General features: G+C 42.9%; 1 protein-coding gene across 2 annotated transcripts in view; it reads right to left on the reverse strand.

The window, feature by feature from the left end:
- The window catches only part of NSUN7 (NOP2/Sun RNA methyltransferase family member 7), a 1,712,923-nt gene that overhangs the window by 621,341 nt on the left and 1,068,979 nt on the right, over positions 1 to 22,603 (reverse strand). For both annotated transcript variants that reach the window (XM_069631762.1, XM_069631763.1), the window contains exon 7: positions 1,817 to 2,027. In XM_069631762.1, coding sequence (XP_069487863.1) covers positions 1,817 to 2,027 — 211 coding nt within the window. The remainder of the gene's footprint in view (positions 1 to 1,816; positions 2,028 to 22,603) is intronic.

Below are 22,603 nucleotides of genomic sequence, written 5' to 3' on the forward strand. Positions count from 1 at the left end.
ATAAAGGATGAGGAATGGAAATCAATTTGGAATATTGTTAGCAACAGCTTCATCGGTGTGCAGCACAAGGACATAGGATAAAAGCTTGCCTATCAGTGGTATCTGATACCTACACAGTTCCAGATGTTTGATAGATCAAGATTATCCCTCTGTTGGAGTTAATGTGGCAAAGGGGGGATGTTATTCATAGTGAACTTGCAGAAAAACTGAAGATTCTGGGGTGTTTTGTGAAAAGAAATTAGCCTGATCATAGGAACCTCATGGCCTTAGGACCCAGGCGAGTGTGCATGGGCATGTCACTGGTGATGCTATCTATAAAGGGCTGCGGGAAATGTTTACTTGACAAGGAAAATCCTCTTTGTAGGCACCATGGAAAAAGCTGCCAGCTGGGGTAAAGTCGTACGTCCTTAACATATTGCAATGATGGAAAAAGCTATGGACATTCATGTCAAAGGACATGCTTTGTACAATGTGTGTGACCAAACTGCAAATTTATATAATGTCCGGGGCCCACATATCGTACTTCGCAGAGTGTGAGTGGTTACAAACCTGTCCAATTTGATTGAGGGATTTAAATTTGTTTTACATGAAGTCACTCACATAAGAGGTAAAGCTAGATAATAAAAGTGTGGAATAACTAAAACCGCCCTGGGCTAAGGGGAAGCAGTGATGATGTATATTTTCTTGTGACTATGAACAACGTTTTGTCCATCATAGTGGGGTAAAGGAGTAAAGAGCTTGAATAATGGGGAAAATAAAGGGCATGTAAGCTTATGTATGGTCTATGCTATTCTAACTTTGTTGCGGGTAATGTGTTGCCAGCACTGTCCTTTCTTATATAATGCTTTGAACTAAAAATAACTATTTTTAACAGTCTTTCACCAGAGAAAGGAGAGAACACAATGGAGTCCTCTCCATGGCAGAGTAAGCAAATAAATGAAGGTAGAGCCTGTACACACGAGATGTTCTACAAGACAGCAAGTGCTGAAGGGTTTAAATGCAGTGGTTCATTTATACAGTGAAATCTCCACAAACGAGAATGGTAGATGTTTCCTTCAATATTAGCCTAAATATAAATTACACAAGTAAACCCTGTTTTGAAATAAAAGCATAACTGAGGTGGTGTAGGATCAGTGGTGCCAAGTCACAAAGAGTTGCATTTTTGTGTGCAAACTTCAGTACCTGCAAGTTGTGTTTGTGAATATGCACAGCTTACAAGTGCATGCTGATACACCAGCATGAGCACTTGCAACACATGCAATATGGATGTGTTACACTTAGCATATGGAAATGCACCTAATTCACAAACAAAGTTAGGAAAACCTGTGCAAATCCCTGGAAGAGGAAACATGCATGTGAACACTAAAAGTGGAAAATGTCTGTTTTTTCCCTAAAAGAGGTTTCAAACTTTGGGGAAGGTGCAGTTTGCTCATTTGCCCAATTGCAAATACATTTGCATTCATTATAAAATTGGTTTATCAATTGTACCCAATGTATATAAAGGCGTAACTGATATTTAATGAGTCTGGTCGGTCTACCATTTTTCAATCATTTTTTTAAAAGAAAAGGATTTTCAATTGGGTTCATAGTGCATGACGTTGCAATTTATCACATGTATTTACATTACACAAAACATGTAAGTGACAAAGCATGATATGAGATCTGTTAAATCTGTTCTTGACTAAATATGCCAGGGTTTTAAGCAGCAAAGACTAAAGTACATATGATTCATAGTATCTTGGATTTTACATTTTTTGACAATGTCATGTTTACACAATGGAAACAATTTGTATAATACAAGATATTAAAGACGTACTTTTGCATTCCATGTGCGTGAAGAGTTCTTGAAGCTCTACTTCTTTGGATGCTGATGTTATTCCGAATACGAAGATGTTGCAAGCAAACTGATTTGTCAGTGCAGACATATGGGCAACTGTGAGCCCTGAATACATACTAGTCACTATGATGTCATCATCCAGGTTCATTAAGGCATTTACAGAATGTACCGCCAGGCTTTGAGATTTATCCTTAATGGCAAGAAGAAACTAACGTTAAAACATTTTTAAAAATCTATAATATGAACAGTGCAGTGAGAAATAATATTGTGATTAAAGCAGGAAAATATACTTGTGTGATGACTCAGTGACCTTTAGCTGTTAGTCTGTGGCCCATAACCGATGTGTCGGGCCAGCCATCACTTAATAGTGAGAAAGTAATCATCATTTCATCACCATCATTTATTTAGGATTAGCAAGGCTACACAGTTATCAAAAATAAAACACAGATATGTTGCAAACAAAAAATAAATGAATCATTAAAAAGCACACCAAATGATTGCAATTGGAAGATTATAACAAAGTATAAAAGATAACTTAATAAGTCCACACTCTCTATAGATTTGTTATCAAAGTTCTGCACATCCTGAAGATGACATGTAATAGTATTGCTGTGGTTAGGTAATACAAATTAGTCCAGCGCCGGGTGAACCATTGCCATACTGAGAACCCCTTGATTGCGATTGTAAAAATCTAATGTTTTATTCAAAATGACTCCCGGTTTGATCCCTACAAGAAGCATGTGGATAACATGTGATGCAATGTTTATACCTCTTTGATGCCACACAGACAGCAGAGATTCTGATTGTTATTAATCTCCCAATTATGGGTTGCATCCTTAACCTGGAAATAACCAAGCCTCAATTTCAAAATTAAACAACTGTTTTGCAGTCCTAGAAACTCATGTAGTTGAGCATTTTCTGCATGATGTTTCAGATGATTAATCTGCTTATGTTAAACTGGTAACTGTGTTGTGAAAATACTGTTTTAACCCACTGTTCAGGATTGGTTACACCGACTTCCACAAGCTCTAGCTTGTCCTCGATGACTTTAAACAGGTGATCGACATATGCAATTCTACTGACGAAGCCATCCAATAAAACCTTTAAATCTATGGTTCATTGATTGGACATAGACAGCTTATGTCTGTATGTCAATCCTAAGTAAAGTGCATTAAAGTTCAGGATCTAGAGTGCCACATTTGTCTTGGGTCATCTGCTGGATCATTCGGCTGAAGCCCATACACTTCCAACGGTTATCCTCAAATATATCTTACTAATGGTAGACTTTGTCCCCTAACCCAGGCGCACATATAAACCCTTCAAAACAGGATTAGCTTGGCAAAGGTGTTCATGGAAAGGAGGCAGGGTACATGAGTAGCTTACTGAATTTACCCAGAAATTGTATAAGGAAAAGGGCATGCCGGCATTGTGTCTAGATATGGTTGTTCCATGCAGTGTTTGAGCTAAAATTAAGATCTGAATAGTTAGAGTGTAGGAAAATCTTTGTCAGGCAGTCTCACAGACCAATCTGGGAGGCTGCAGGTATGAACATTACACCCTGTGCATAGCCATAACTATTCTTGAAAATGCAAATAACTTGTGCCTGTTCACCGGCCTCTCAAATGTGTATTTCACATAAATACTGTCTTTCTTTTAAAACTATGAATCCTTCATATTGCTAAATAATCCAACTTCTGAAAAGCTGTAGGTTGATTCTGTCAGTAGTTTTATTCTCATTCCAACATGATATCTTAGACTCTGGCAACAAGTATTTTGTACTTTGTGCTCCCTAAAGGCATTCTAAGAGATATGTACCTATAAAATAATACTAATGGGCTCATTGTCGTTGTGGCATCACATGATTGAAAGTCTTAAAAGCCTTGAGTAAAGTTTTTACGAATTTCAATCATGCTATTCCATATTTTCATGCATTTGTATGGCGGAGAAGATTGGCGAAACACAACTAGCATTTCTACCGCCTCCCTTTTTCTCTGCCATACAAATGCTCCAGCATTTACATTGGTACGGATTTTCATGCTGGCGCCAATGCTGGAGATCCCTATGGGGTCCGCCAGCTTTATTATGCACCAGCATAAAGCAGACGCACCGCATAGAGATCTATTGTAAATGTTGCCTGCCATGCTCGCATGTCAGACAATCTTTATTTGTAATTGTGTACACTGCTTACCATGCCCGCATGGTAAGCAATGTTCACAATGAAAATGAAACACTGCCTGGCATGCAAGCATGAGAGGCAACGTTTACTCAGTTTGGACGACGGAGCTCCGTCGTGCAAATGACCCAAATTTGGCAGTGGGGAACCGCCTACATGTATGTCAACACGCAATGGCTCCCCAGCATATTACTAATTTGGAGTACATGAACTCTTAAGTGTTCTTGTGTATGCATCAAATGCTGCATTTTAGACAAACAATTAAGTTACAGTTGTTCAATAATGTGGATCCTTTGTTCTTAAACCTGATTTATAGTGAGTACAAGGATCAGTCATTAGTTGGATATTATTACCTCCAGTTGGAGTGTATGATGATTAGTCATTAATGGTTATATTTCAAACCACCTATGTGATCTGCAAGTTGCCCATGTCAATCAGTAATCGTTACAGCAATTCATATCCTTTATGCACTGAAGTTCCTTGTTGTGCCTGTTCAAGACTGTCACAGTGTAGGTTAATTTACCAGTTGAAACGCAGTCAATTACTAAGTCTCCTACATAGAGACTTCATGCCACAAAGCGTTCATCTTAAATTGATTTAGGTCGAGCAAATCAAGGAACTTCAGAGCATCTGATGCAACTAATTAAAAACACCCAAATAACAAAACTATATACTTATACTTTTGCAGTCTGCCCACTCATAGCACTTTCTATGAGTACATATGGTATAGAGAGTTGAAACTAGTAGGAGTAATACAACTAAAATTGAATTCATGATCCAAAATTTCAAGCTCAGAAATACTGAGGAGGGAAGAATATTCTTGCTAATGTCAAATCCATTTTTTCAGCTAGAGAAAGTCAAAAATGCGAACAATGACATGACTACGCTACCTTTCAGGAGTATTGCTGACAGTTTCTGAATCTCTGAAGCACACTATGAATGATAACATATCTACCAGGATGCCATGCATGTTTTCCATGTACATTGATAGCACTTCAGATTTTCTCAGGTGGTAAAGAGGTGCACGACTCTAGAAGCTGGAAATCTTTTGGAACAACAGCTGATTGAGGATTCTTTTATGTGGCACACAGTAGAGTCTACTTATTATGTTTGCATTCATGTGCTAAGTCTAGAATATGGACTACTACAAGATTATGGATTGGATCAACACCAATTCACAGTCAATCAACCCAGTGGAAAAGTTAGTATCCGACTGCAGAATCATATGGAAAATAGCAATTGTTGTGTAGACAAGACTGACTTGTATCAGATACCTGCCTTTGAATGTCCAAATCTTTACAATAGGACTCTCTCCATCCCTCAATCTATGAAAAGTCTGAAGTTATGGAAATCTAAATGGTTGGAGTCTGGACTGAACAGCTTTAAAAAAGATTAAAATTCAGAAGCAAAAAGGACTGAACTAAGAGGAGAAGCTACACCATTTTTTGGATGCTTCAGGTTCAGATTGGTGGATTTAGCCTACTGTGTACAAGGCTAACTCCACCATGCTACAATGTGGTTCCTCTGCTGGGAATAAGCAATAATTGACTTGAATTCTTATGGAGTTACCCCATCAAATACAGTCTTAAAGTAGCTTCTAGAATGGACTTCACCTGGTTCAAAGAGACCCTAAACTGAAAACTATCACCTACTGCCAAATAGAGACTCAACAAAAATTGATCCTGAGAGAGAGCGCAAATAAACCAGTCATTGAGCTAAAAGTAAAGGTGAGCGTGTTGAAAGTGAATACAGGCTGTAACAGTAGCTTAAACATATTTTATTTATTTATTTACAGCATTTGTTACATGCCCAAACCCGTAGGTATCATGGCATAGGTTACATAAACATGCTTATCTGTTTAGGTAGTTACAGTACAGGCAAGGTTAGAAGCAAAAATGAGTTACAATACAGCCACTACAGTTTGGGTTGCAAGGTAGTTACAGTACAGGCAGAGCATTCCAACATACAGTGAAGGCAGTGTTCTCACAGTGGCATAGTGGAGACATTATTAGTTGACATTTGTTAAGGAGTCATGTTTTGAAAAGACTCTTAAAGCGCTGGTGGGAAGGCTCCTTTCTAATGTGAATGGGGAGGGAGTTCCAGATCTTTGGTGCAGCTACTGGGAAACTTGTGCCCCCTGCCCTAGAGCTTTTGAACCTTGTGACAAATAGGTGTGTGCTGGAGCCCGATCTGAGGGATCTGGGTGCCCTTTTTTGGGTGACACAGTTATTGAGATAAGAGGGGGCATCATTGGTGATACATTTGTGACTGATGATAAGAGTCTTAAATAGGATTCTAGCTTCGATGGGTAGCCAGTGTACTTCCCTCCTGATGTGAGAAATATGATTGTTTCTTTTTGAACCAAAGGCTGCCCGCAGGGCTTTGTTTTGTAACAGTTGCATTTTCGCCAAATTTATGCTTGTGGTTCCTAGTAGGAGGATAATGCAATAATCCAATTTCGAAATTATAAGGACTCAGGCTAGGGCGAGGCAGTTTTGTGGGGTAATAAATTGGCAGCTCAGCATGATGAGTTTGGCCATGTAGGCCGTAGAGGAAGAGAGGGCACTGATGTGTTTGGTCATAGTAAGGTTAGAATCTATATAAACACCCAATGTTTTGACCTGTTTGAGTACTGGGATGGGTGTACCATCAATGGCTAAATAGTTGGCGTGAAGAGTTTTTAGTCGGGCTGGGGGACCTACAATGAGGATCTCAGTTTTTTCGTCGTTGAGGCACAAACAGTTGGAGGCCATCCAATTTTGAATGATGGCACAGATCTTGTTAATGGTGGCAGAGTCTTGTTCATGGTCACCTGTGATGGGGATAAGGATCTTTGTGGCGTCAGCAAAATTGGTGTAGATGACTCCCATGGCATCAAGGGCTGCAAACAGAGGTTTTGTATATGCATTGTATAGGGTGTGAGATGAGCAAGAACCTTGAGGGATCCCTAGGGGTTCTAGGATAGGGTCAGCATCGTCATCGCCGATGAATACTCTCGAAGTATGTTCTGATAGGAATGACTTAACCACTTCAGTGAAGAAGCTGAAGTTTTCTGAGAGAGCATTGCGTAGTTTGTCATGGTCCACCAAGTGAAATGTTTCAGACAGTTTGTGTAAGAGAAGGATGCACAGTTTCCCAGCATCTCTTATGATATCCATTTGGATTATGAGGTCTAACAAGGTTTTTTCTGCGCTGTGCTAAGGGCAGAAGCCTGATAGTCTGGCTCCTAGCAAATGGTTGCTTGCTAGATACTCTTGGACTTGGGTGTAGGCTATTTTGTCGACTATTTTTAGCAAGAAGGGCACTGTGATAATGGGTCGATAGTTGGTGGGTATAGCCGGGTCCAAAGAGGGATTCTTAAGAAGTGGGGTTACCCAGGCTTCTTTGATACTGGCGGGGACAATGTTGGTTATGAAGGAGGCAATAATGAAGTTGGTAATGATAGGTGCTAAGGTGGGGGCACAGAGTTTGACTAGGCGTGCAGGGAAGCTATCGCCTTTACAATTGGAGGGTTTCAATGTAGAGATGATGTTCAGGACCTGATCCTGGGAAACCACGGAGAATTTAAAATGGGTGGCTGTTTTTCGGCTCCGACATCAGGCGCGAGGGAAGGCATACTTTTGCCGGCCAATAGTTCCCTTTTCAATAGAATTTTCTTTTGTAGAGCAAGGATTTTAGAGGAAGGTGCATTCTGGATAGTAGTACACCAGGCTTTACTTGAGTTAATGGGGGTGGTGGAAGGGATGGGGGCTTCCAGTCTCTCTAAGTACAGAGAATAGTTCTTTGGTGTTAGAAGAGGCTTTATTTATGCAGGTATTCAAACAATTTGCTTTGCGCGTTATGACAACTGATTTATAGGTTTGTAAAATAAATTTATAACGGAAACTGTTGGGCTAGTTTTATACAGAGGGGCAGGGAATATGTGGCTACTCACTTTGAATCTCAATAACTTTCCAATTATCTTTGTTGATGAGGATATGGAGAGGATATGGATCTTCATATCTTGCAACTGTACACAGTATGGTCAATCCATGAGATGCTCCATCGCCAACATTTGTGCTAGGGTCACCATTTAATATTTTTTTCAGTAATAGGGACTGAATAAAAGAGAATGATACATGATGGGACGAAGCCTGCTGGTTGTCCTTTCTACAGCCATTAAACACCACTTCCACAATTCGTACCTTGAGCCAACCCTTTTGATCACAGAACCAGATGATTTTAAATCTTTTTTTCCTAGCATATCTTGAGAATCATTGACATAGTGGTGCTAATACAGAATTAATTGATAGGAACCTAAGACAATGGATGTTTTGTATTCATTTTAGAACCAGAGGTGGACTAGGAACCAAAAGAGGCCATGAAAATAATTTTTTCGAAGTGGCCCCATATTACACATTTTCAGCAAGCCCAACCCTTTTCCTATGGGAACATTCGGAAATAAAATAGGTCACCACACAAAAGAGGCCAGGGGTACAGAGGACCACCGGGGAAATCTCCATAGTTCCCTATAGGACAGTACACCATTGCTTATGACCTAGAAATCCTAGGTTCTAAGTGACAATTGGTACAGGAAATTGTGCATTACAACCCTATTTATGCAAGTGCATCTTTACAGTAAAACAAGAGATGTTGTCCACATTGAGAATGCAGGTAGATTTGTATGATCCTAGGGGAATGCTCATCTGTGTTGCAAAATCTGTACTTCTTGGAGGATGCTGGTTTCAGTCAAGCTGTCTGCCTGAATAGCTTTGTAAACCTAAATATTTAAGATTAATCAAGAGCATAGAGTCAAGCATGGCATATAATGATCACAGCGGAAGCCTTAGCTGTGGTCACTAAAAGCTACGCTCCTCATTCGTGAAGCATTGTCAAGATTACAATATCCTTCTCGTTTCATATATAAAGAGTAGAGCTGTTTTTCATAACAGCATATGTATAATATCTGCCACAGAGTTAAGCTCCTATTCAGCCAAGCTGTGTTGCCTCCTGCATCCCAGTCTTTGGAATTCTTGTTGTATCCATGAAGGGCAAAGTAAAGAATGCAAAGACCTCTAATTCTCTCAGTGCAGCCTAGAGGAATCCTCCTAAAAAAACCGCCTCAGCTGACTAGATGACTGATAGGCAAATGGGAGTCACAGTGGGATTTAAGCAAGCAGGGAGAGCATATGTTAGGGGAATGCTCATCTGTGTTGCAAAATCTGTACCTCTTGGAGGATGCTGGTTTCAGTCAAGCTGCCTGCCTGAATAGCTTTGTAAACCTAAATATTTAAGATTAATCAAGAGCATAGAGTCAAGCATGGCATATAATGATCACAGTGGAAGCCTTAGCTGTGGTCACTAAAAGCTAGGTTCTTCATTCGTGAAGCATTGTCAAGATTACAATATCCTTCCCGTTTCATTTATAAAGAGTAGAGCTGTTTTTCATAACAGCATATGTATAATATCTGCCAAAGAGTTAAGCTCCTATTCAGCCAAATTGTGTTGCCTCCTGCATCCCAGTCTTTGGAATTCTTGTTGTATCTATGAAGGACAAAGTAAAGAATGCAAAGACCTCTAATTTTCTCAGTGCAGCCTAGAGGAATCCTCCTAAGAAAACCACCTCAGCTGACTAGATGACTGATAGGCAAATGGGAGTCACAGTGGGATTTAAGCAAGCAGAGAGAGCATACGTTAGGGGATTTTACCTGCAGTTTTGACATATGTATATCCTTGAGGCATTCTGTGGTAAAGATGGGGTGTACTGTATGCTGCTTCAATGGCTTCAGATTTTTTTTAAAGGTAGAAAGGTAGTGCTTTGAGGTTTCCTTCTCAAGCAAAGAATCCGAGTAGCTTGCAACATATTCTGGCATGTAAGTTTTGGTAAGAGGGAAGGGTAGCAGCAGTTATGGAAAACCTAAGAGGTCAGTATTTGCTGCACTATTGGAAGCGGAATACCAAGAGCAGCAGTGTGCTTCACCGGGAAAGCAGATTTTGCTGTAACCATCAAATTGTCTTACATAGAGGGTTCAAAAGCACCCTTGACCTTTTTCTTTTAAAGCAAAGTGAAGGAAAGGCTGGAATATGCACCTGGCAGGTCTCTGTACTCTTCACACACACACGCACGTACGTACGTACGTACGTACGTACATACGTACGTACGTACGTACGTACGTACGTACGTACGTACGTACGCACGCACGCACGTACACACACACACACACACACACACACCATATCAAAAGTGGCAGAGTTATGGCCACGGGCACAGTGGGTTCTTCTACAGATCATGTGGGGGTGTTGAACATCTGAGAAGAAAGCTGAAAATGAGACATAACAGTCCTATTTTGGTACTTGCAAAAAAGCTCAGATGGGAGCAAGTGGGGAAATGACTGCTTGTGTCTTGGAGCGGAAATGGCTAACCTACAACGTATGGTGGTCTATCTGCTGTGAGCCTTTGCAGACATGCAGCACTATAGGCTCCTCTTCTAGCTTACAATGCCTTGGTTTCCCACAAATTCCTTTAACAGCCCCACCCTGAACTGCTATCGCAATGCAAAATTACTGGAGTTGAGGCCACGCTGTGTGGAGGGGACCCGACGCCCGAAGATTGCCACAAAGATTCTTGACTTGATCCAAAGATGGTGCTGGGAGCTGCTGCGCCCATGCTCCTGGCCTCCTTCCAGGAGAGCATAGAAACTACCAGTTCTGCATGCTATTGGGTGTGTGGGGTAGTCCTGATTAAGTGAAGATTGGAGAGACTGCATTTGAGTCTGGTGTGGGGTTGGTGCAAGTGGGCTACAAGACACCTGAGCAGTGAAGACAGATGATGTCCTGGAATTACTGGGCTGACAAATCAGGACCACTGGGCTCAGTGGTACCAATCCAAGCTGGTCAGTGAAGAAAAGAATGCAGCAGTGACAAGGACAGTAGGAGCGGGTGAGTCAGATAAGTGAGGGGTGGCTTGGATACTATGCCCCCTTGACAGTAGTACATACTGGCAAGGACCAATGTCCTCTCACGGTGTAATAGTACTGAGGGTCTTACTCACAAGAAGCTGCACAGGGGCTTTACTTTCACCCCGCTCAATGTGCTGGCCCTTGCATGATTTAACATACAGTTACCAGGGATGCTATCACCTGAAGGATTTCATTACTTAGGTATGGTGAGGTGGAATTGGTCAGGGACCTCACTTTGCAGAGAGCCATTGGCAGTACACCACAGAGTAAAATAGTACAATCTGTCCATGTCAGTCCACAGCAGGGATCCACCATGGGAATTGCTTTAAGGTACTACAGTGTCAGGAATGGCGCTACAATAACCAGATATCTAGCATCAGCATCAATGCCACTTTCCAATGGCTTCTTTAGAGCAAACAAAATGACTGAAAATCTTAACCACATGCGTGAGTAGGATTGTGCAAGGAAGGCATGGTATCAAAGTAAGACAGACACAAGTGACCACAGTTTAAGGGTGTTTATTCAACTTCAACAAAGGGGTTATCAACTCCTATCTAATTCGAAATCTACAGATGGGAGCAAGCTACGACCATCAAATAATAATAATGCAGTCCTGGTGAAGTCTCATCAAAATAAAAGGGCCTATAGTAAAAAACCTATTGCCAATCCTTACCGCTAAATACAAATAGTGTGGGGTAATGTTCATGAAGAAGAAAGAAGTGTTCATAAAATGATAAGTCAGGATGTTAAGGCCGTTGGCCTGCCTTCCGCAAGTTATAGTACAGGACAAGCACGGGATATAGAATATCTTTTCTCGGGTGACTCACGATTCACCCGGATTCCCCTCAGCCAGGCTTTTTCACTGTTAGCCTCCCTCAGCCAGGCTCGGACCAATTTCAGTTTGTACTAGCTATCGAAGACTTTCAAATGTGCACTGGGTTTTGCTTGACCTGTTGCAGTACCACTTCGATTTCACAGTTCACAATTTTACACTCTCAGTTGGATACCTAACAGAGACCTTTGAATGAGCACCCACATGGTGCCGGACCACTCTGTTTATCTGTTTATGGTATCTATCTTGGCTTCAAAAGTTCAGTCACTCCTTGGATGATCAATATTATTTGCGTCGCTCATCACATACGCCTCACACTCTGTTCTTTGCAGATTTGTTCATACAATGTTGCCGCTTGTGACCTTGGATCTAACACAGACTGGTCTGCTATCAGTCTCCCTGACTCACCGGCTGTGCTGACTTTGCTTGCGCTGCTTTGTGGTAGGAGCCAAGGACAGCACCATGGCGGCAATCGCACCTCCCCGCTTTGTCTATCGATGCGGGAGGACCCCGGGTACCTTCGACACAATATACACCTTTCTTCAGCGTTAATTCCTGGTCTTATGTTTCTTATTCTCATTCTCGAGGGCGCGTGAAAGAAGTGGTTTGTCTCGGAAAAGGTCAAGGGTACTTCCCTCCTTCCAATTCCCTCTGGTCTTGCTGTCTTTCTCTTCAAATTAAACTGCCATCTTGGAACTGCTGCTTCCTCGTGTGTTGTGCCTTGCTCAGAGTGTGCTTTCATACTCCGCCTTTTATCTGTGTGGGGAAGTGCGATTGAAGTCAGGTGTGTGTAATTATCAGTAATTGACTGACTCTGCTGACCCTTGTGTTAGGACATGCCAGGTACATGGCTTGGGTGTTAGTCTGTTTTCTCTCATAGTGAGCTGTACATGAGAAAGTGTTTGTGTCGGGAAAGGGGGGAGGAGGCTGTGTTCCTAGGTATTCTACCTGGTAGGATGGGAAAAGGTGTTATAGGAAAGGGGATACCGTGTCTCACCATCGGGCTTCCCACTCTCACTCCCACTCCCCAAAGACCCCTCATCTAGGTGATCCTCCCGCACTGGTCCACCCCCAGGAACTGGATCCAAAAGCGATTGCCGTGTCCTGGCCACCTGGATGAGAGATCCCAAGGGACTAGCAGATGAGACACCTTCTGGTTTCTCACAACTGGCACTGAAAAGTGTTGCACACCCTGAGGCATGTCTAGCTTGATTCAATATGCCCTCATACTAATGGACACTATCTACCGGTTACTCACAGGCCCATAATTCAGGTATCAGTTGAAAAAACATGGTGGGCTCCCCAACCACGGACTTCAGACTGCATCTCTGGATGGGCCTGGATTAGTTGGCGCACATGAGAGGAAGAAAGCATTATATGGGTGATCTGAAGGAGCTGGGATACTTTAGCTTCAGCATCGCCAGCTGGTGATTATCGTCATGCATATATTGTGGTTTCATTAAAAAACAATGACAACACTAAGTTCCTGCATAGTAGGTTTCTTCATGGGGAAAAATAGAACAGTACATGTGGATGGGTAGGGGTTATAGAAGAGTGGCAAAGGGCAGGGGTGGCTGTGGGCAGAAGGTCACCGCAGGGACCACCATTTAAAAAAGGCATAAAGAAACATACCCCAAAGCAACGTTAGAGCTAATCAATATCTCCTCTATCTTATTACTAAACCAACACATATTTGCACTTGCAAATTAGTATCTTATATCTGCATAAATAGTAACACATTGGGAATTCTCTCACTCTCTTGTTTACCATGTATGTATATTTATTCCTTGTAGAGGTAATACACAAGCATTAGAAATAGTATAGCCAAACAATATATAGTTCCCAATATTAGCAATGAAGTAGTTCAGTATAACCAGCATCCTACCCTTCCATTCACTTCTAAAATGTTAAAGCTTCCTATAATCAAGCATACTCACAATCATGATGCTGTGGGGGATGGCAAGATAGGGGACAGGTGTGGTCATGCAGACCAACCCCTGAATAACCCATTAGGTGGAAAGGGTAAACAAAAATAAATATTGTGTCCTGGATAAAAAAAAATTACAGGAAAAGCATTTTAACCCCCCCCCCCCTAAAATGATTAATCTTATCCTTCCTGTGTGCTTTGGTGAATCCACTTATTCTAGCCACAGTACACGGGCAGTAAAAGCTATCTGTAGGACCTGTGCTGAAACTCAGAACCACACTAAGCTCAGTGAGCCAGCAGTACAGAGAGGTTTGAAAGGTTTGTTTAACAAAAATACATCATGGTGTCTTTTAATGGTGTAACATGGAAAAGAAAACTATATTTATATTTTGCTAAAATGAGTAAAAGGCTTAATTCAGCCCCTAAAATATTGAAACAGTCAACAAATTAGAATTTGGAAAAATTGGCAAATATGCACGTTTTTAGTCCCAGGACCAGTGCACTGCCTCAGGGTGAAGTCACCTGAAAGCTGTTAGCTTCTCGTTTGCAAAGCAGTTCAGCTCTGTAATTAAGTTTTGCCTCCACATTATTGAAGCAGGCATCAACAATCGGGATTTGGAAAAATGAGCAAGGTGCCTTTTCTAGGCCCTGAAACTAAACCTACAGTCAAGGGCTAGCCATTAAATTAGCTGCTTGCTCTCTCATTCAGGCATTAAAGTTCTGTGGGACCAGCTTGGTTCGCCACACTGTACCTCAACCTGGATACAGCGTAGTGTGGCCTCTGGCTGCTTTTGTGAAGTGATTCCCTTGCTGTCTTGTACAGCTGGTTTATAAAGGATTACAATCTCCCCTTCAGCTCATTTGCTCCACCCCTGTTAGCCAATCCAACCCTAGCAAGTGGGTGTCATTGATTTCATGAACTGCACTGGTTTGTCCTGTTAGTTTCCATTGAATTAAAGCCAATTTCAAATGGTAAGCTGAACACAATTGTGTTCCAGCTTGGAAACCCAAGACCACTGTCACACATCCCAGTCTCTTAACAACTGTCTTGGATAAATAAAACTGAACGGCAGCTCCGTTGCTCACTGAAGAACCATTGCTGGCAGCTTGATCTCACGGATTCTTTACATGTGTTTTACTAAACACTGACAAATCAATAGAAAGGTTCTACACATATGTGACATGTCTTGGATTGAGAGCTGATCAAATAAAAGGTATATTTATGCAGTGTATGTCAATCCTAGTAAGGCTTGCAGTTGTTTCCTGTCTCCCTGAGAACTGAGGGTATCCTTCAGGCTTAGGTTTCCCTACCTGAATGAAACTAAGGAAAGTGTGAGTCAAAGAGTTCAATTTAAAAGACTGTTTGTGTCCAACATCTATACTTGTCCTCACAACTAAAATGAAATAAAGTGTAAGGATGTCAATAACAAAAGAAATTGTGCCTCATTACGAGTCCAGCGGTAGCCTCCCTGGTAAAATCGGCAGGCTGCTGCCGGACTCGTGCATTTTTCCAGCACCTGGCTCCACGGAAACAACAGGGGATTACGACCCCGGTGTTCCTTGAAGTCAGGCGCCGGAAAAATGTAAATCCCCATTCCCATTTGTGTCCTATAGGACACAATGGGAATGGGCATGAGGGAAGCACCGACACCATTAATAACGGTGCCGGTGCATCCTGAGAAGTCTGCGAGCGGCTGCCGCTCGGCCCGCCACCCGCTCGCAGACCCGTAGTGTGCCGGTCCGATAACAACAGTGCCGGTACGCTTACCGGCACCGTTGTTACCGGACCAGCACACTTGTAATGAAACCCAAAGTGCTTAACTCAAAGTTCTGAGCTTTTTCCAGCTCTCAGCTCCCCACGTGTAAGAAAGTTCTACAAAAAGATCTCAAGATAACCTTTCTCCAGTTTAAGGTAATACAGCTCCAAACAATCTTTGGGGTTCCCTTCCCCAAGTTCCAAACACCACAGTTCAAAATGAAAAGAGCTTGAGGCTCTGTACTCAAGACAACACATGTGGTTTCACAAGTCTCAGGGTTCCCTACCCCAAGACTTTATCTTCGCCACTTATACTTGTTTCAGTGTTTCCATGAGATTTGAAATAACTCAAGGTCCAATTGACCCTTCTTCTGGTTTAACTCACCAGTTCGCTTACAGTGCTTTTGATTAGTTTGTTTCACAATGTCTTTGCTTTTCAGAATTCAGGGCTCAGTGGTCTAGGTGCAGTTGTCAGACCACACAGTCTACCCATCACAAGTCACGCAAACAGGATCCCTGGCTCTTCAGCCCACACAGATTCTTTGGTGCTGACTTCTGTGCACCAAATCGCCTTCACTTAGTTCCACTATGTAGGCCTCTTGGCTTTATGTGTTCTATTACACTCCTGTGGCTTCCCTTTGTCAGCCTGCTGGCTCTGCCATCATGTGTCACACACGCCTTGCCATTAATTGGCCAGGCCGCAGTCTATGCATTCATAAAAGTTCACTTTGGGGTATTTTGTTCCTGCGCCACACTCTTGTGCTCTTTTCTGTCATTTACTTTCACACGCGCACTTGGGCGGTTTCTATTGGTTTGTTTCGGCCATAAGGTTTGATTCCATTTAATATACAGTGTGTTTAGTTTCAGGGTTTCAATCATTCGTTGTTCAATAAATTCAGTATTCAATATGCACTCATGTTGCTTAATTCTAAGTTTCTATTCAGTTCAGTATTCAATGTGCATTTATTTTGTTCAATTTAAAGATTCCATTCAGTTCAGTATTCAATGTGCATTTATTTTGCTCAATTTAATGTTTCCGTTCAGTTCGGCATTTAATATGCTTTTATTTTGCTTAATTTGATGTTTCCATTTAGTTTGGTATTCAATAGGCATCTGTGTTACTTAATTTGACGGACCGTTACTTAAGCGCCCTCCCAGACAGTCAATGGATTCAGGCGTCTCCTCTTGGTGGCTCCCGCTGCTTCCTCTGCACTTCTGAGTGTGGGAAGTCCACCGCTACGAGCCCAGCTCGTCTGCCGTGTGCTTCCCTCTGCACGCCGGCAACCTGATGCCGCTTCTCATGGCCTTTCCCATAGCTCCTTCTGCATGCCCAGTATTTCAGAGGCTTACAGACTTGCGGCAATGGCATGGCCCTCTCTCTCTGGGTCCCGCAAGTTCTCTGGGATATATGCCGGCATCCTGGCTCCGTCTACAGTCCCACCACGGCTGCCTTGTTTTCCAAGGGACTCTGCTGGTCTCCCCCACAGAGGCCTCCCTGTTGCTCCTCTTGATGTTCTCTGTCTCTTAATTGTATACAACTGCAACCCCTTAACATGTTGCAGATGTGCTCTCTCACTTGGATCTGTCTGACTTTGATTAAGGAGACATGCCTGACTCTTGCAACACTTGGCAAACTTCTTCTTCATCCACAGTACTAGAGTGGTGAAATGCTGTTCACTACTCTTAGTCGCCTCTTACTCGTCTCAGTACTGTAAAGTGTCATATGTGGGGAAATGAGGGGAACAGCTTTATAGAAACTCATAAATGTTGGCGGAGGGTTAGGTTGGTGCTCACCCGCAAAAGGGGGATACTATGTCTCGCCTTTGTGTACCCCACTCCCAATCCCCAAGGACCCTCCACCCAGGTGATCCTTCCTCATTTCTCCAGCGCCATGGTTGGGATCAAAGAGCGATGGCCACCTGAGAAGAGGATACAAGGGATTTAGAAGTGGGAATACCCTCAGGTTTCTCCTAAAACCCAGGAACAACCAATAAAGCTAACTCAACTGACAGTGGCCCAGATCCATGCAACTAGACAAAATCAGGACGCATCAGATGACCCAGCTACTAAAAGCAACCTCCAACAAAAGGTTTGTTTGTTTGTTTGTTTTTATTACTTATATTGCGCACCAGACCCAGTGGTAACCGGGCGCATTTTATAAGACAACTTAAAGCTTAGTTACAAGATCACATGGCAAATAGAGCAACAAGAAACATATAACGTAATAATATACAACAAAATATACAGGAATATACAGAAGGCGAAAATGAGGAAGCATGTATTTACAGTCCTAATCAGAAACTCCTAGGGATTGACTAAGTCCAGGCAGTGGATGATCTATTGTGTGTCTGCATTTTTGATCCACGTTATGAGGTTGTGTCGGAAAGTGAGGTAAGGTTGGTCAGTCTTCAAGGTGGATGGTAGGGAGTTCCAGAGTTGAGATGCTTTTACCTGAAAGCTGCAGCCGCCGACTTTAGTCAATTTAACTCTAGGTATAGATATGTTTTGGAGTTAGCAGATCTGGTGAGTCTTATTGGTTTTGATCTCGTGAATCTCACAGATAGGTACTGCAGTGCGGCGTTAAGGCATTTGTGGACCAATGAGGCGACTTTTAGTTGGATTTTCTCCTGAGTAGAGAGCCAGTTATTGGCTTGTCTGAATTCGGTGATGTGGGCTCGCCTGGGAATACTAAGTGCTGCTCTAAGCGCGTTGTTCTGCAAAATTTGAATTCTTTTGATAACTTCCTTATTAGCCCCAATATAGAGCGAATTGCAGTAGTCCAGCTATGATAACACGAGCGCTCTCGCAAGTGTGATGCAGCTATTGTTTGATAGGAAGGGTTTGCCTGCTCTTATCAATTTACAGGTGTAGGCAGTTGCAGAAGCCATCGCATTGACCTGCTTGTTGAAAGAGAGGGTGGAGTCCAGGTGGAAACCCAGAGTTTTTACTGCGTGGGCGGTTGTAATTTGGTTGTTGTCAATATTAAAAGAGGAGTAGTTGAGGCCCAGTTTTTTGAGGGTGGGAGGTGTGCCTAGGATGATGATTTCAGTTTTGTCATCATTCAGGCATAGTCCGTGAGTGGCCATCCATGCCTGGATGATGAGATACACTCTGTTCACCAAGGCCAAATCCTTGTCGTAATCACCGATAAGTGGTAGGAGAATCTGAGTATCATCTGCATTAGTGTAGGTGATACCAAGAAGGTCCAGATCCTCGAAAAGGGGCTTAGTGAAGATGTTATAGAGTGTAGGAGAAACACAAGATCCCTGGGGCACACCACACGTGATGGGATGGAGTCTGCTGCCGCAGTGGTGGAGAAGACTCTCATGGTCCTGTTATTGAGGAAGGATTGGATCGAATTTGTGGCTTCTTCTGAGAAATGCGAGGCTATATCCAGGTGCCTACAAAGGACCTTGTGGTCAACAAGGTCAAATGCAGCTGATAAGTCCAGGAGGAGGAGTAAGGCTGGTTTGCCTTGATCCCTTAGCTCATCAATTTGCGCCTTTAGGTCTAAGAGGGCAGTTTTGGTCCCATGCTGGGGACAGAAGCCAGACTGCCGTACTCCTAGCAAACTGTTGGTTTCAAGGTGTTTCTGTATTTGTGAGTACGCCACTTTATCTATAATTTTTAAAAGGAATGGCACAGTAGTGATTGGGCGGTAGTTCGTGGGTATGGCAGGGTCTAGCGTCTGTTTTTTAAGCAATGGGAGTACCCAAGATTCTTTTAAGTTACTAGATATGGACCCTGTTGCGAATGAGGCGTTAATAAGTTTTGAGATAAAGGGAGCCAGGTCTCTAGCTGCGTCCTTTATCAGTTGGGCTGGACATTGATCCCCCTGGCAGTTAGATGGTTTGAGTGACAATATGATTTTTTCTGTCTCAATAATAGATACTTTAGAGAACTTGAAGCGAATATTGTTGATGTTATTTTTAGGAGGGGTGATAGCTGTTTTGGGCTTAGTATCGAGACTGAGCGAGGATTTTTTCGTGGCAATTTTAGATTGAAGAGTTGTCACTTTGTTAGCTAGGGCTTGCTGAATGTTGGTGCACCATGTTTTATCTTTGACACAGTTGTCAGGCACTGGGATGGGGGATTCTATTTCCTTTAGGATAATGAAGAGTTCCTTCATGCTAGAGTTGGCTTGGGCTATTCTAGTGTTGTAAGTTTCCCGTTTAGCCGACAGTATTTCCTTTTTGTAGAGGGTAGATATATCTCTCAGGGTGCTCTTATTTTCTTCTGATGGTTGCAGTTTCCATGCAACCTTGCATTGTCTTTTTTTGGTACGAAGAGTTTTTAGATGGGGGGTGTACCAGGAGTTGAGGTGGGCTTTGGGTTTGCTGCGTCTCACTTTGAGTGGTGCAATTATGTCCAAGGCAGAGGACATAACTTTGTTGTACTCATTCACTAGAGTTTCAGGGTCCAGGTTATCTGGTAGTGAATTAAGTGTGGGGAGGATGAGCGGGAGTAGGTTATCTGGGGTGATGTTTTTCTTGTTCCTGGTCGGGATGGATGGTGCTGGCTGGACTGAGGTAGAAGTAGGTCTGACCGTTTCTAGAGCAAATGTTATAAGGTGGTGGTCTGTCCAAATTAGTGGGGAGATCGATAGGATGGAGGCATTGCAGTTATGGTCTGCCACCCAATCAAGTATTCTACCCTTGTTGTGGGTTGGGTGAAGTACTTTTTGTGAGAAGCCTAGTTCAGAGAGTAAGTTAGCCACTCTGCTTGCCTGTGAGTCCTTTTGGTCATTGAAGCCTAGGTTAAGATCCCTTAGCAGGATGACTTGTGATGATTGTTTTAGGTTATGCGATAGAATGGTAGAGATGTCCTCCTCAAAGGTTCCAATAGGGCCTGGCGGTCTATAAATAAGGTGGATGGTGAGGGTTTGGGAGTTGTTAATAACTAGTTTAGCAGTTAGGCTTTCACATGATTTAGTGTCATTCGAGGGAGCCAGCCTGGTGGATAAGTTGGATTTAACAATAAGGGCTATGCCACCTCCACGGGCTTCGCCTCTGTCTGCTCTTAGGATGGTGTAGCTGATTCCGTGATGGCCAGGAAGTCAAGGTTTTCGGTCTGGATAAGATCAGCAATTTCAATGGCATGAGCAATCAAGGACCTAGCATTAATTAGTGTACCTTTTAGGTGTGGGCTGGTGGATGGGGATGTGCATATCTTTTCTTGGGTCGTGACAGAAGTGTGCATACGTGCATTCTGTGTCTTCAGGTTTAGGCTGTATGGTCTTTCTATACCCCTATTAGGTGTGGGTTTGCTAGGGTTAGATGCTGTCAGTGTTCTGGCGCGTGGTTCATAATGTTTTGCAAGTCTGGCTCCGGAGTCTAGTATTTCTAGATATGGTGTTGCATGGTTTAGATTCGAAGGTCCTATATTGTTGAGGTTCTTCAGTTTGGTCATTACGACTCATCAATGGTTGGGGCTGAGTCTGTGTCATGGCAGGGGAGTGGGCTGAGCGTTGAAGGGTAGTGTATTCAATGGTGGGGGTGAGTCTAAGTATGTAGACTAGGAATGTTGTTAATGTGAGAAGGGCGAATGTGGCTTGTAAGGTTTGCATCTTGTGGCGTCACCGTGGAAAGGTGGCAGTTCGATCCAACATGAAGCTATGTATTCCAGCCTAATCAAGGTTACAGCATGTGCGAATAAGACAGATAACTCAGGTATAGTAGGCGGCATCTAGGTTTGAGAAGGTGGCAATTGACTAAAATACAGTGGGCAGTACATTTGACTCAGAAGCAGTAGGCAGCACATATGTACAAGGTGGCTCAAAGCACATATGTACAAGGTGGCAATGGGGAAATGACTTAGATGGAACACCTAAATTTGAGATCGTAGCAATTGACTAAAAATAAATGCAGCTATCATGGGCAGGCTAGATGTAACTATCATAAGCAGGCTAAATGCAACTATCATGGGCAAGCTGAATGCAGTTATCATGGATAGGCTAAGTGCTTATCACAGGTAGGCTAAATTCAACTTTCAAAATACAGCTTTGAAGGGCAGGCTAAATGCAATGATCATGGGCAGGCTAAATGCTTATCACAGGTAGGCTAAATTCAACTTTCAAAATACAGCTTTCAAGGGCAGGCTAAATGCAACTATCATGGGCGGGCTAAATGCTTATCACAGGTAGGCTAAATTAAACTTTCAAAATACAGCTTTCAAGGGCAGGCTAAATGCAACTATCATGAGCGGGCTAAATGCTTATCACAGGTAGGCTAAATTCAACTTTCGAAATGCAGCTTTCATGGGCAGGCTAAATGCTTATCAGAGGTAGGCTAAATTCAACTTTCAAAATGCAGCTTTCAGGGGCAGGCTAAATGCTTATCACAGGTAGGCTAAATTCAACTTTCAAAATGCAGCTTTCAGGGGCAGGCTAAATGCAACTATCATAGGCAGGCTAGATGCTGTTGCCAAGATACATTATAATGGCAGGCTAGACGCAGCATTGAAAAGGCAATACAACTTTAAACGTTTAAATACAGCTATCATGTGTAGCGCAGTAGCTAGTGGAGGCATATGCATGTGTAGCTGAGGGCCATACAGTAAGTATACCTACTAAGTGGTGGTGTAACAGGTGAACAGGGTTAACTAGCAGTCGGCATAGTTTGGGTGCAATTAACTTTACATATGCAGTAGCAGGTACTCAGCGTTCACATGTGGGTTACCTGAGATTTAATACAGTGGCGGAACACCAGTTGGATATGGTGTGCAGCTGTGGTCAGGTCCAGTGGATAGTCCGGGTAGGTCCAGGAGCCAGGGGGCGTGATGGTGGTGAGCAGGGCAGATGGGGGTCGGGCGTAGTGTCCTGCCGCAGCCTGCAGCTCGGTCTGGTCTCTTGATGGTAAAGGGAGCCAATCAGAGCTGGTGGCTACAAGCGCGGATGGCTGGAGGGGGTGCAGGCACTCGAGGCGGCCATCTTGGAATGGAAGGTAGCCTTGTGCAGACAACAAAGGCCAAAAGGCATCCGGTGCTTTTGGAAGAGATGCAGCACCCTTCTAAAGCTTGGGGGCTAGATGGCAGCTTGTAGGTATCAGGGTTCACGTCGCGGTTAAGGATAAGTAAATGCCGCAGATTTTCGGCAGTCAAGCAGGGATCCTGACCTAGACTCTAATCAGTGCAAGGGTAGGG

This window comes from Ambystoma mexicanum, chromosome 6q (assembly GCF_040938575.1).
Source record: "Ambystoma mexicanum isolate Mex_15411 chromosome 6q, UKY_AmexF1_1, whole genome shotgun sequence".
Classification (NCBI taxonomy): domain Eukaryota; kingdom Metazoa; phylum Chordata; class Amphibia; order Caudata; family Ambystomatidae; genus Ambystoma; species Ambystoma mexicanum.